Genomic DNA, 15,552 nt, shown 5'->3' on the forward strand with positions numbered 1-15,552 from the left:
AGAGACAGCGTGGGTTGCTGCTTCTCCCGCCGCAGCTCGTGGAGCCGACGGCATCCCAGCATCACGAGCGTGAGCGTGTCCACAGTAACTTGGCAACTCCTACAGTGGAGGCGCCACAGGCTGAGCCCTTCCCTTCGCCTGTTGCACTGTCCCAATGTTCAGAGCCCTGGAATTTATGTTTTAAGCGTTGTGTTGAGGTACTAGTGGTGCATAACAACATGCACGGTGCCACACGGCGCCTAAAATTGTTGGGTTTGGTTAAATTCTTGGAGTCTCCTACGCGGTACATAGGATTAAACCACTGTTAAACGGGGAAACTGAGGCTGGGAGAAAGCAAAAACACTTTTAGCGGGCTGGATAGCGCTGTTTAACCCCCATCCCCCGACCCCCCCATTCCTGCTGATCAATGCATTGTGGTGCTTTAGTCACTTACAAAATCCCGTGTGTGTGTGTGTGTGTGTGTGTGTGTGTGTGTGTTTTCTTTTTTCTTCCCATAGCTCTCCCTGTTGACAGTCCAAACACCTTGGAGAACAGATTTCTGATTCTAAGAGGACAACAGAGGGGTGAGAAGCGCTTGTACTTTCCTTAGGAAAGAAATGGGATGCTGCATCCTTTCTGTATTGTGCCCCTGGCTACTGTAGACTGGGCGGTTCTCACTGCCCCTGGGGACCCCTCACAGCAGGGGTGCGAGGGGCGGTCCCATTAGATCTGCCTAAGCCTTCCTTCTTAAGACCCACCCTAGGCTGATCTTCCTGAAGATATTTTCCTCATTGCTTCAAGGTAGTCATCCCCTGGCAGGACTTAAGGAAGGGATCTTGAGCTCTATCGGGGTAGTTGAGTGAAGCCAAACCACTGCACGGCCTTTGGGCTCACTCACGGCGGGGGGGGGGGGGAGGGAGGAGAGAGTCTGGAGGCGTGGGGGTTGGCTTTGAGAGGTTGCTTAGAGGAGTGTTACAGCCTCTGCAGTCCCTCCTGATTAGAGCGCTGCTAAGCGTTTACACATCTCATTCTTTCTCTCCTAGGCTCCTCAGCTGCATCACTCAAGACATTTGGCATTCGTCTGGAAGAGGTGCTGGTGAATGAGTTTACCCGCAGCAAGCAACTTGAATTAAGAGCCGCGATGCAGATTGAAGAATCTATCAGTCAGGCTGCAGGCCGCCGCCGTCGTCGGGGAAACGTGGTGCAAAGGATGTTTGGCCGCATCAGGCGCTTTTTCAACCGAAGACGGGAGGAGCCCTCTTTGCCCCGAGAGTTCACTCGCCGTGGGCGTCGAGTGAGTTAAACCTTCCAGGTTTCAGGCAGGGGCCCCTCCAGAGATGTTCAAGGTTGTGGGGCAGGAGGGTCAAGGCCTGTGTCCTTGGAGGGAGGGGGAGCTGAACAAAATATGTTGTAGGGATGTACTTGGCTTGGCACAGAAAGAATGTCTCCTATCATGAATGTGATACAATACTCAGGAAGGTTTGAAATCACCCCCCTGCTTCCCCATTTTGAGATACTCTGGATTCTCCACAGGGTGCAGTATCTGTGGACAGCCTGGCTGAACTGGAGGACGGGGCCCTGCTGCTGCAGGCCCTGCAACTTTCCAAAATTTCCTTTCCAATTGGCCGTCGACTTCTGGGATCCAAAAGGAAAATGAGCCTCAATCCGATTGCTAAGCAAATCCCCCAGGTTGTTGAGGCTTGCTGCAGCTTCATTGAGAAACATGGTAAGGGGGACCAAAAAAATGATGGTTAAATTAAAGTAGAAAGCAATTAAAGAGGAAAAATGATGTTCTAGAAATAGGGAGAGAAAAGAGATTGTAGGATGAAGGGCTTGGAACATTCCCCTGCCACCAGTTGGGTTCGGGATGCAGCTGGGAGGGGAAGGGAAATGCCCTGGGGGAAGGGGATCAGAGATTCTTAGCATACCTGCTCTTTTCTTTCAGGCTTAAACACCGTGGGGATTTTCACCCTGGAATACTCAGAGGAGAGAGTGCGTGAGGTAAATTGGGTTTGTTTACACTATTGTTTTTTGAATAAGAAAAAGCAGGTGAGGTGGGGGCTCCCCAAATTCCTGGAGTTTCGTGTAGCAGGCACAGAATATTGCCAGCTTCCTCCACTGAAGCCTGAAACTTATTGAAGAAATGACCAGGAGGAAGCCTGTGGTGGGCAGGGCAGGCAGTCCATGGTATTCTCTCCCCTTTTATAGCTCCGTGAAGAATTTGATCAAGGTCTGGATGTAGTGTTTGACGACACTCAGAATGTGCATGATGTTGCCGCACTTCTCAAGGAGTTTTTCCGTGACATGAAGGACTCTCTGCTGCCAGATGATCTATACATGTCCTTCCTCCTGACAGCAAGTGAGTCTTCTGCTCTCCCTTCTTCCTTGTTTGGCAAGGAAAGGAAATAGTACAGGGAGTGTGGGGGTGTAGGGACAGAGCTCAGGCTGCAAGACCCTAGGAACTAAGACAGAATAAACATCTAAAGATGAAAACACCTCTTCAGATTACTTTCCTTATATCTCTTAATAGTCCATTATAAGTCTGCCTTTGGAAATTTCTCCAGAGTTTCTTGAAGCTGTGTGTGTCCTCTAAGGATAAAGAAGAACCTACTTTCTGCAGAAGGCATTTGATTTTGATGAAAACCTTTCTTGTTTGGGGGGCTTCTGGGGTCAAATGCTATGGTAATGAGCAAAGAAAAGATGCCCCTTGGACTTTCTCCACAGCCTTCAGTGATTTTCAAGCAGAATCACATTTCTCTTGGTTTTAGGCTTCTGCCAAGTCTAGCCCCCTGAACCAGCCCTTATTTTCCTTCCTCTAGCTCTGAAGCCACAAGACCAGCTTTCTGCCCTGCAATTGCTGGTTTACCTGATGCCACCCTGCCACAGTGACACCCTGGAGCGTCTGCTGAAGGCCCTGCATAAAATCACTGAGAACTGCGAGGACTCCATTGGCATTGATGGACAGTTGGTAAAAAGCTCTGGGAAAGGGTAATGAGGGCTGTGGGTGGAGACATGTGTGGGAGTATATGAGAGAGACAGAGCCAGAGAAACAGAGGGAGAGGGAAAAAAGAACAAAAAGATGTTTTCATTTATATGACTTTCATGAATACCTTAGAATCAACCACTTTCTGCTTTGTTTTACCTAGGTTTTTGGCAACCGCATGACTTCCACCAACTTGGCCTTGGTGTTTGGATCTGCTCTCCTGAAGAAAGGGAGATTTGGCAAGAGGGAATCCAGGAAGACAAATCTGGGGATTGACCACTATGTTGCTTCTGTCAATGTGGTTCGTGCTATGATTGATAACTGGGATGTCCTCTTCCAGGTATTTGGAAATTTTGGACACACTTATTTCATGGCTCTCTCTCCCCTGTTCACAAGGCAGGGATAGGTTGTGCATATGTTCCTGAGGGTGACCAAAGGTACCTCAAAATCTCCCATTCTAGAAGTTCTTCCCACATTAGGTGGTCATGGTGCCTTCAATCCTGAGTAACTGATAGAACTGAATATAAAATTTTAAAAGTTGTATAATAGAGATTAACTTGATAATTTTACCCCCAGGTGCCTCCCCATATTCAGAGGCAGGTTGCAAAGCGTGTGTGGAAGTCCAGTCCTGAAGCCCTTGATTTTATCAGACGCAGGAATTTGAGGAGGATCCAGTGAGTGTTTTCTTGGTTTGTTTATGCTTAGCCAGAAGAGAAACTTTTGTGGGGGTTTGCAATCCCAGATAAACTTTTTGTTAATCCATCCAAGTACACAAACTGACTTGCTTTTTCAAATTCAATCTCATTCAGGAGTGCACGTATAAAGATGGAAGAGGATGCTTTACTTTCTGATCCAGTGGAAAACTCTGCTGAAGCCCGGGCTGCTGTCCTTGCTCAAAGCAAGCCCTTTGATGAAGGTCAGTTCCCTGCTGGAGATCAGACCCTAGCTGAAGGTCAGGCCCTTGCTGAAGGTCAGTCCCTTGGTGAAGGTCAGGCCCTTCCTGAAAGCCAGGTATTTGCTGAAGATGAGCCCCTTGAGGAAAATGAGTCCTCTCAGGAAGATGTGACAGTTAATGAAGAACTAGTATTTGAATATCTCAATCAAGGAGCAGTCTTTGGAGAAGTCCAAGGTCTCGAGATCCCAAATGACTTTGAGATTCAAGGTCCAATTCTTGAAGACATACCAGAGCTTGATGAAGAAGATGATAATGACAATGAGGATGATGACGATGATGATACTGTGAATTTTGATGATCTTCCTCCTCTTGAGGATATTCTAGATCAAGATGATGAAATTCCAGAACTCATTGAAATCCCAGACTTTGAAGAAATACCATATTTTGATATGGTTTCAGACCCTGAAGGAGTCCCAGATGTGCAAGAAATCCCAAACCCTGGAGAAATCCCAAACCATGACCTTGAAGAAGGACCAAATTTTGAAGACTACCAAAATCTTGTCCTTGCAGAAGTTCCCTATCTTCATGTAATCCCAAATTATGAAGAAGCCTCAGATACCAATGAAATCCCAGACCATGCAGATGCCTCAGATGATAATGAAAACCCAGATTCTGAAGAAAACCCCAATCTTGAAGAGGTTCCAGCTCTTGATGAAATTCCAAATGATGAAGCCTCAAATGCTGAAGATATTTCAGACCACGAAGAAACCTTAGAAGTCAATGGGATTTCAGACTTTTATGAAGACCTTGATTTTGAAGACGTCCCAGCTCTTCATGTGGTCCCAAGCCCTGAAGAAGCCCCTGATGGTCATGAAATTCCAAATCATGAAGAATCCCCAGAGGTTAATGGACTCTCAGACTCTGGAGAAGTTCCAGCTCTTGATGGAGTCCCAAATGATGAAGAAATTTCAGGTACTGAAGAAATTCCAGGTCACAAAGAAATGCCAGAGGTCAATGGGATTGCAGGTCCTGAAGAAGAATCCAACCCTGAAGAAGTCCCAGCTCTCCATGTGGTAACCAGCCCTGAAGATGTCTCTGATTTTGATGATATTCAAGATGAGGAAGAATCCTCAAAGATGAGTGGAGTCCTAAACAATGAAGAAGCTTCAGATGCTGAAGAAATCCCAGGACATGAAGAAGCCTCTGATGTCAGTGGAATCCAAGACTCAGAAGAAAATTCAAATTTTGAAGAAGACTCAGTTCTTGGTGTGGTTCCAGAGCCCAGGGATGCTCAAATTCACAACGAAATTTCAGGTTCTCAGAAATACCCAGACAACACTTTTGAAGAAGACGAAGTTACCAATGTGATTCCAGAGCCTAAAGATGTCTCCATTTTCAGTACAATTCCAGACCCTCAGCCAGACCCTGCTGTCAATCTTGAAGAAATCATGAATATGGAAGCAGTACCAATGCCTAATTATCTTGACTCTAAAGAAGTTCAGAATCCAAAGGCAATCCAGTTCTATAAAGAAGATGCCAATGTTACATTTCCCGTAGATACCACCCTGCTTAAAAACAAGTCTCAGACTGGTCAAGTAATGAACTACAAGCCCTTCCCAGAGTCATTGAAGATCTACTCCTGCTTTCTCCCCTCCATGAAGTGCTGTAAGCTTCTGGCTCCAGCTTTATTACTCATTTGCTTAGTTAAATTAGTTAGGCTGCTTGTAGGGTGGTGGTGGTTGTTTGGAGGCCGCATTCTTCCCCACCTCCCAGGAGATAATGTCTATTTGCTCTAAGCATGGGGCATCTGTCTAACTCTTTCTGTTCTCTAACCAAGTTCTTTTCCCCCACCCCCAGCTTCCACAGTGGGCCTAGATTTAGAGATCTATATTCTGCTCTTAGGCTGCAGTTTTCTTACAATTCTAATGGGAATAACCATTCCTGCCCTAACTTCTTGCCTCATATTGTATTTGAAGCTCAAAATTAGGTCTTAGTCCCTTGGGTGCTGTGCAAAGTAAGAAGTTAACATTGTTACTATTTTCCAGGTTCCTCTGAGGAGCCAGCTGTGCCTCCCGGCACTGCCCGTTCCCATGACGATGAGGAAGGAGCGGGTAACCCCCCCATTCTGGAGCAAGACCGCCCATTGCTCCGTGTGCCCCGGGACGAGGCCAAAACTGGCATCGGCTATTTCTTTCCTTAGATGTTTTTCCTTCTATAAGGTGCCGGACAGGGGAAAAGGGTGGGAGATGTTACAGGAAACATTAAAGAGTGTGTCTTGAAGGTAAAGATCTGAGGGTGAGAAGGAGTTCCACCTGATGCTCGGGTCAGGCTGAGAAGTCCAAACACACTGCCAGCCCTTTCACTGGGGATGCTTGGTCCCTTCAACTGGTAAAAGCAGAGATATTTCTGTGTCATGCCCAGGCTCCCTGGTGCTACCTTGCCTTTCTCTTTTACCCCTGATCCTGGCTTTCCAACATTACAACCTTTCCTTTAATTGATGTGACATTTGTGGTAAACGCCTGTTTCAGAGAAGCTCACAAATCTCGAGGTGCTTTCCCTTCCCCCAAGGAGATTGCATGTTTTTCCTGACTTTCCTACCCTATTCCCAAGAGCTTAATAGGAAAGGCCCTCAAGAGGCATGCTAGGATGTTAGGTCAGCCTATTGACAGCTGACAAACAATTAATGCTAAATCATGTCACACCAACTCATAGCCGTGTCCCCGCAGCAACTCCACCACCTCAGGATATTTCTTTTTCCCCAATTATTTAGACCAATGGCTCGTCAAACAGCCACTCCCAAAATTATGTGCAGTTTTGCTCAGGGCAATCTCAAGTATAAGTCTAGCTAGCTTTTCTTTGGTCAAAAGTTAGAGGAAAAATTTGATTTTACCTTGATTTGTTTTACAGACAGCTGGCATTCACACCCTGTTGTCAGCAAAACGGTTAGATATGGACACATAGTTCCAACTAGTTAAAGTCACCTGATTACAAATATTCTTATCTATCGTCTCTGTAGTTTCTCTATGCAGGACGGTACAAATTTGGGGGACATACTTTGGTAACACAGATATGGGTTATGTATGACATCCAAAATTAAACCTGATATTGAGGGATAACAACTGCTAAGGTTTATAGAATGAAGAATGTATCGTATTGAGGGATAGAAATTGATCACATTTTGGGCAACAACCGCAGAACTCGATGATTTGTGATTGTTAAAACTTCTCTGGCATTTAATCATTAATAAACATCTGTATTGTGACAGCAGCATATTCATGGTTTACTGTGTGTTTTTTTTAATTTAAAACATTGTTGGGAAAGCTCTGGCTGGAGCTGAAGTGGAAGGAGAGGTGGGGAAGAGGAATAAAGGATAAGAGGGTGATGTCTACTAAGGGAGAAAAGTGACATGGTATTAAGGGGTGGAGTGAGTAGAATAAAGAGGAAAGGGTGATGTGAAACAAGGGGATGGAGAGATCGAACAAAGGGGACTGATGTGGACTAAAGAGGAGGAGTTGATTTAGAATAAAGGGGAGAGGTGATAGGGAATTAAAAAGAGGGGTGATGTGGAATAAAAGGGTAAAATGGAAGAAAGGAAAAAGCTGTAGTTGAATAAAGAAAATGGAAGGGTTAAAGTAGAATAAATGGTTAAAAAAGGGTGAAAGAAGTAGGGGAAAGGAATAAAGCTTAAGAAGAAGGCCTTTAGAAGTTGGGGTTGGGGGAGATTAACCCAGGAATTTATATGCATATATGCATAGCCCGAGGACACACAAATAGTTTGGTGAAGGCCTGGGAGGGGTGTGTGGGGTGGAAGGGATCAATGGGAAAAAAGATCAACCAAAGGACTTGTATGCATACTTATAAGCCAAACCAATGGACACAGACAACAGGGGGATGAGAGCATGAGTGGGGTGGGGGGGAGGTTGGAGGTTTAGGACACATTTGTAATACCTTAACCAGTAAAGAAATTTAAAAAGAAAAAAAGGGGCATCTCTAATACTTTAAACAATAAAGATAAATAACAAAGAAGAAGGCCTCTAAAGAGAAAGGAGGGGGGATGGAGAGATTACTAGGTGTCCTCAATTGAGAAAATCCCCTTGGGTTGGTGAAAAATAAAAATCTAAACATCTGGAGACATGATTTCTAAGGATAAGAGAAGAATGTGCTGCTGTTTGATTGATGGGAGCTCCAACCTTTCTTGAAAGCTTGAGACATCATAACATGATTGGAAATTTCCTGTTAGGGGTAAGGCTCCAGAAAAGGGAATGGTGTGTATTATTTATTTTTACACACTTTTCTTTAGAATATTTATTATGGATAGATATTTAGAAATATAATATTTGGTCCCTCCTGTAATAATTATAATGATAGTTAACATATTGAGTTTTTAAAAAGTATCTGACACTGCTAAAAGCTTTACATGCATCATTTTATTTAATATTTACAACAATTCTACCAAATACATGCTACTGTCATCCTTATTTTTTTCTTGAGGAAAATTAGATGCAGAGACACCAAATAACCTGACTAAATTTCAAATGTGGTTAATGGAAAACAGCTATAAATATCCAAAGCTGGATCTGTAACCACTAGATATACTAGCCCACCAATTTTATGATTCTTCATTGACACAAAAATGCATTGTGATATCTGCAATCAATATTTTTTGGATAGAATTTGAACTTTTACAAAGTAAGCTATAGGTTTCTTCCTAATAGGTCCTTTCTTTCCAGATAGGACCAATTGTAAGAGAATAACTATAATATCTCTGGCATACCCTAGCACCGTGGTCGGCAAACTGCGGCTCGCGAGCCACATGCGGCTCTTTGGCCCCTTGAGTGTGGCTCTTCCTAAGCCTTAGGAGTACCCTAATTAAGTTAATAACAATGTACCTACCTATATAGTTTAAGTTTAAAAAATTTGGCTCTCAAAAGAAATTTCAATCGTTGTACTGTTGATATTTGGCTCTGTTGACTAATGAGTTTGCCGACCACTGACCCAGATCAACAGAGGTGTAGAAGGTGAGGGGAATGTAAAATACGTAAGGAGAGGGAAATGATGCAAACCCATTGCCCCCAGAAAAGCAACTGTAGTGGCATGGACTAGTGGTGGGGATTAGTTCATCCCACTATTTTTCCTTTGTCCGTTCTCCTGGAAAAAGAAAACAACCAGAATCCAGTTTATAAAATTTGGCTCTCAAAAGAAATTTCAATCGTTGTACTGTTGATATTTGGCTCTGTTGACTAATGTGTTTGCCGACCACTGCCCTAGCAGTTGTATCTAGAACCACTGCATATTAAAGCCAATGAAAAATGTAGAGCACATCCATTCCAACTTTCTTGTTATACGAATTGCCACGCTAGTGCCCATAATAACTTACCCGAGTTCAGAGATCTGGATTAAGATCCAGCCAGGCTTTTTTATTGCCATTCCAGGACTATATGGGATCAAAATAGTAAAATATGTCTTTGTGCTTTTTCCACTCAGCTTAAAAGCCAACAAACAAATCAGATGACAAACAGGAAATTAGATTATTTCAAAATATTCCCTTGACTTCCTGGTCTTACCTGAAACCAGCTTTCCTCCTGACCCTATTGATTCCCCTATAGTCTTTCCCAGTGCTGACTACTAACCAAGGGGTTGGGGCTGAGAGTGATGAATAGATGTGAGCATTATCTTCACTGTTATCCGTACTCTAAGGACCAGCTCAAAAGGCATGAGACTCCAAGTCCTGCCCTTATCTTAGATGTCTTCAACAATATACACATGAAAAACCCATCCCCATACATGCTGGCCTCACTTTCCTGCCCTTTAACTTCTTAACACTCTGACCACCCTCAGTCACCTGACATCACTGAGCATGAATTCACTTCTAAAAGACAACTCCAATATCCCATTGTCACTCAAATCTCCTAACAACAACTGGGTCCCATGCCACTTGTTTTTTTTACTTCATTTAGGTGTTCAGTGCCTCCAAGTCCTCCCTTTTTCTCTTCACTCCTTTCCTTATCCAGGCAGGATCTCAGGGCAACTTGATTTAGAACTTACTGCATCTTTATCCCTGTGATCTCCAAATACATCGTCTGCATTATTTCATCTCAGTTTTGGGTCCCTCCAAATGTCTGATTTCTTCAATCTTATAATAACCACTATGAAAGAATGTAGTAGTAGACTGATGAACAGGGACAGATCCAAAGACAGAGAAACAGCGATCAGACTATTAATCCCCAGAGGGAAAGTAGGGGAGGGAGGGGGCAAGGGGAAGAGATCAACCAAAGGACTTGTATGCATGCATATAAGCCAAACCAATGGACATGGACAACAGGGGGGTGAGAGCATGAGGGGGCGAGGGGAGGATGGGGATTTAATGGGGGGGATGAGGACACATTTGTAATACCTTAACTAATAAAGAATTTAAAAAAAATAAATTAAATAAATTTAAAAAAGAAAGAAAGTAGTAGCACTCCAGATAATGGTGCATCTAATAGAATTTTCAACCTCAGCTGGGCTCTCAGACCAGTCAGCTATCATTTCACATGCCCCACGTCATCTTCCTCTCTATCTCTCCTCCCATTTATATTCCATTTCTACACAATTCCCCTCAAATAATAGTCTCTTTCACTTGAATGGGCAAATATTTTCTACCATTCAGTAGGTATGGAAGCACCCTAGGTGTCCATCAATAAAGGAATGGACAAACAAGTTGTGGTATAAGTGTATACAATAGAATATTATTCAGCAATTAAAAAGAATGAAATCTTGCCATTTGGGTCAAGAAGGATGGATCTTGAGGGCATGATGCTAAGTGAAATGTCAGAAGAAAAAGACAAATACAATATTATTTCATTTATATGTGGAATCTAAAAAAATACAAATGAACAAACAAAACAAAAACAGACTTATAGATACAAAGAACAAACTGATCATTGCCAGAGGGGATGGGAGTAGAGGGATGGGTGAAAATGTGAAGGGGAATAAGAGGTTAAAACTTCCAGTTATAAAATAAATAAGACATGGGGATGTAGTGTACAGCACAGGGAATACGTCAATCCTATTGTAATAACTTTGCAGTGACAGATGGTTACTAGACTTATTGTGGTGATAATATTGTAAGGTGTATAAATGTCAAATCACTATGTTGTACACCTGCAACTAATATTGTATGCCAACTACACTTGAAAAAAAAAGAATGAAATATTCATATGATCATCTGAATAAATGCAGAAGACATTTATTTTTATTTTATTTATTTATTATTGTCTAAAGTTTTACATGTGTCTCCTTTTCCCCCAATTGACCCCCTCCCCATCCCTTCACAGCCCAGGCAAACCCTCACTGCCCCAGTGTCTGTGTCCATTGGTTATGCTAATATGCATGCATATAAGTCCTTTGGCTGTTCTCTAACTCTCCCTCCCCTACCATTTGTCTCTAGATCAATCTATTCTTGTTCATCAAATTATGTTGATCATTATATTTCACATATGAGTGAGATCATGTGATAGTTATCTTTCTCCAACTGGCTTATTCGCTTAACATAATGCTCTCCAGTTCCATCCATGCTGTTGCAAATGGTAAAAGTTCCTTCTTTTTAATAGTGGCACAATATTCCATAGTGGCACATTCCATTGTGTAGATGTACCACAGTTTTTTAATCCACTCATCTGCTGATGGGCACTTAGGCTGTTTCCAAATCTTAGCTATTGTAAATTGTACTGCTATGAACATAGGGGTGCATATATGCTTTCTGAATTGCAGAAAACATTTGATAAAATTCAACATCCCTTCTATATAAAAACCCCAACAAATGGGTATAGAAAGAACATACCTCAACATAATAAAGCCCATATATGAAAAACCTACATCTAATATTATATTGAATAGTGAAAGATTTAAAACTTTTCCTCTAAGATCAGTAATAATACTAAGATGCCCACCCTCACTACTCTTATTCAACCTAATGATGAGTCTTAGCTAGAGTAATCAGACAATATCAAGAAGTAAAAGGCATCAAGATAGGAAAAGGGGAAATAATATTGTCTTTATTTGACAATTATATGTTTTTTTAGAATCTCTACATGTTTTATTATATAATAAAATATCAATATATTTTTTCCAGTAATCAGACTTACTGAAGAGTTTCAAGAATTACATATTGTAAGAGAGAACTCTATTCCATAAAGGGAAATATCTGTCACAAAGTATATGGATTTTATTACAATATTATTAGCTATAATCCCTATGCTGTACTTTATATCCCCATGACCATACTGCAGCTACCACTTTGTACTTCTTAATCACTTCATCTTTTTCACCCATTTCCCAGCTCCCTCCCATTTGGCAACCATCAAAATGATCTGTGTATCTGTGAGTCTGTTTCTGTTATGCTAGTTTGTTTATTTAGGGGGAATTCCACATATATGTGAAATCATCTAGCATTTATATTTCTTCGTCTGACTTATTTCACTGAGCAAAATACCATCTAGGTTCATCCATGTTGTTGCAAGAGCAAGATTTCATTCTTTTTTAAATGGCTGAGTCATATTCCATGAAACTACTAGAAGAACGCATAGGGAAAAAAGTCCTCAACATCGGTTTTGATGATAATTTTTTTTGGATATGACAGCAAAAGTAAACATGTGGGATTATATAAGACTAAAAAAACTTCTATACAACAACAAAAATAATTAGCAAAATGAGAAGGCAACCTACCAAATAGGAGAAAATATTTCCAAATAATATATCTGATAAGAGGTTAATTTTCAAACCATGTAAGGCACTCATACAACTTAACATAAAAAATTCTATTAAAATTAGGAGAGATGACTGGCCAGAGTGGTTCAGTTGGTTGAACATCATCCTGTACACCAAATGGTTGCCAGTTTGATTTCAAGCCAGGGCACATATTTGTGTTGCAGATTTGATTCCCAGTTGGGGCACATACATAAGAGAACCAATCAATATTTCGCTCTCACATCTCATATCAACACTTCTCTCTCTCTCTCTCTCTCTCTCTCTCTCTCTCTCTCTCTCTCTCTCCCTTTCTTGGGTGAGGATTAAAAAATATGAGCAGAGGACCTGAATAGACATTTTTCCAAAGAATACACATCAATGGTTAACAGACATGAAAAGATGCTCTTTCTTGAGCAGGGAAACACATACAAAACCACAATGAGATACTACCTTACCTCTGTCAGATGTCTATAATAACAAAAGTCAACAATATGTTGGCAGGTATGTGAATAAAAGGAAAGCTTCATGCACTGTTAGTAAGATTATAAATTGGTACAGCTACTTAGAAAATGGTATCAAAATTTCTCAAAAAATTAAAAATAGAACCACCATACAACTAAGCAATTCCACTTCTGGTTATTTATCTAGAGAAATAAAAAAATACTAATGCAAAATGGTATATTCACCCTATACAATAGCCAACATCATATGATTTCTATCTTCCATTTTATTAATGTAATGCTTATAAGGATGCTCTAAGAACTTAGAATTACAAGGAACTTAGTGGGAACTAAAATGGCATGAACAATAAATAAAAACCATGAATAAGAACAAGTTGGAAATTAAGAATAGCATATCTGACATTAAGAATACACTGGAGGGAACTGAAAGTGCATTGAACAAAGCAGAGTATCGAATAAGTGATTTGGAAGACAAGGTAGAAAAAAAATCCAATTATAAGAGCAAAAAGGAAAAGAATTAAAAAGCAGTAGGATATTTTAAGGGAATTTTGGGAGAACATGAAATGTAACAACATCCACATCATAAGGGAACCAGAAGGAAAAGAAAGAAAGCAAGGAATAAATAACTTGTTTAAACAAGTAGTAAGAAGGAATTGCCTAGACTGGTGAAGGAAAAGGTCCCACAGTTTCAGGAAGCACAGAGAGTCCCAATCAAGATGAACCCAAAGGGACCCAAATCAAGACTCTCCATAATTAAAATGACAAATATTAAAGACAAAGAAAGAATCTTAAAGGTAGCAAAAGAAAGTTAATTACAAAGGAGTTCCCATTAGACTGCCAGCTGATTTCTCAACTGAAGTACTTCGAGCCAGAAGGGATTGGCATGAGGGATTCAAAGTAAAAAAAAGCAAGGACCTAAATCCAAGACTACTCTATCCAGCAAGGCTATCATTTTAAATGGAAGGCAAAATAAAGAGGTTCCCAGACATAAAAATGGTTAAAGGATTGCATTACCACAAAATTATCATTGCAGGAAATATTAAAGGGATGGTTGTCAGAAGGAGAAGAAATAGCGATAGAGAGAGGAACATAGGTATAAAGAAAATAAAAAAAATTGTCAATAAATAAACACCTATCAATTATTAAAACTTAAATGTAAGTGGATTAAAAGTTCAAATCAAAAGACAAAGGGTAGCTGAAGGGCTAAGAAAACATGACCTATATATATGCTCTGAACAAGAGACCCATCTCAGAACAAAAGATTCACATAGACTGAAAGTGAAGGGATGGAACAAAATATTCCATGCAATTTAAAATGAAAAGAAAAAAGCTGGGGTAGCAATACTCATATCTAACAAAAATTGACTTCGAAACAAAGGCCATAACAAGAGACAAATAATGTCATGGCATAATACAAATAGGATTGATCCAACAAAAAATATAACCCTTGTAAACATATATGCACCCAATATAGGAGCATATCAGCATATTAAAAATCTTTTTTATTTTAATGGAGAGATTGGCAGCAATAATGTCATAGTAGGGGGCTTTAATACTCCACTGACATCACTGGGCAAATCTTCCAGACAAAAAATCAACAAGGAAACATGACCTTAAGTGACATACTAGAGCAGAAGAATTTAATTGACATTTACAGAATATTTCATCCCAAAGTGGCAGAACATATATTCTTCTCAAGTGCACATGGAACATTTTCAAAGACAGACCACATCTTTTTTTTTTAATGTTTTTATTGATATCAGAGAGGAGGGGAGAGGGAGAGAGAGATAGAAACATCCATGATGAGAGAGAATCATGGACCGACTGCCTCCAGCACGTCCCCTACTGGGGATGGAGCCTGCAACCCGGGCATGTGCCCTGACCGGGAATCGAACCATGACCTCCTGGTTCATAGGTTGACACTCAACCACTGAGCCACGCCAGCTGGGCAGACAGACCACATCTTAAGACACAAAATAAGTCTCTACAAGTTCAAGAAGATTAAAATTATATCAAGCATCTTCTTAGATCATAATGGCATGAAAGTAGAAATCAACTACAATAAAAAAACAACAACTGGAAAATACCAAAACACATGGAAGCTAAATAGCATGTTATTAAACAATGAATGGTTTACCAATGAGATCAAGAAAAAAAATAAAAATACTTCCTAAAAACAAATGAAGCCCTGACCGGTTTGGCTCAGTGGATGGAGCGTCGGCCTGCGGACTGAAGGGTCCCAGGTTCGATTCCGGTCAAGGGCATGTACCTTGGTTGCGGGCACAACCCCAGGAGGGGATGTGCAAGAGGCAGCTGATCGATGTTTCTCTCTCATCGATGTTTCTAACTCTCTATCCCTCTCCCTTCCTCTCTGTAAAAAATCAATAATATATATATATATATTTAAAAAAACAACACCAACAAAAAAATGAAAATGAATACACAACAACCCCAAATCTATGGCACACAGTGAAAGCAATGCTGAGAGGGAACTTCATAGCATACAG

The 15,552-nt window shown here is 41.0% G+C and overlaps 1 protein-coding gene across 4 annotated transcripts in view; it reads left to right on the forward strand.

Moving 5' to 3' along the window:
- Positions 1–7,124, forward strand: part of ARHGAP36 (Rho GTPase activating protein 36) — an 11,028-nt gene extending 3,904 nt beyond the window's left edge. For 3 of the 4 annotated variants that reach the window (XM_005872750.2, XM_014544977.1, XM_014544979.1), the window contains 10 exons: positions 498–563; positions 1,023–1,273; positions 1,513–1,705; positions 1,925–1,980; positions 2,188–2,338; positions 2,799–2,947; positions 3,126–3,302; positions 3,539–3,636; positions 3,772–3,878; positions 5,903–7,124. In XM_005872750.2, coding sequence (XP_005872812.1) covers positions 498–563; positions 1,023–1,273; positions 1,513–1,705; positions 1,925–1,980; positions 2,188–2,338; positions 2,799–2,947; positions 3,126–3,302; positions 3,539–3,636; positions 3,772–3,878; positions 5,903–6,057 — 1,403 coding nt within the window. In that variant the 3' untranslated portion in view covers positions 6,058–7,124. Of the gene's footprint in view, positions 1–497; positions 564–733; positions 781–1,022; positions 1,274–1,512; positions 1,706–1,924; positions 1,981–2,187; positions 2,339–2,798; positions 2,948–3,125; positions 3,303–3,538; positions 3,637–3,771; positions 3,879–5,902 lie in introns of those variants that run through there. The other variant, XM_014544978.1, reaches the window with a different exon arrangement.
- The last annotated feature ends 8,428 nt before the right edge of the window (positions 7,125–15,552 follow it).

Source organism: Myotis brandtii, unplaced genomic scaffold, assembly GCF_000412655.1.
Source record: "Myotis brandtii unplaced genomic scaffold, ASM41265v1 scaffold39, whole genome shotgun sequence".
Classification (NCBI taxonomy): Eukaryota; Metazoa; Chordata; class Mammalia; order Chiroptera; family Vespertilionidae; genus Myotis; species Myotis brandtii.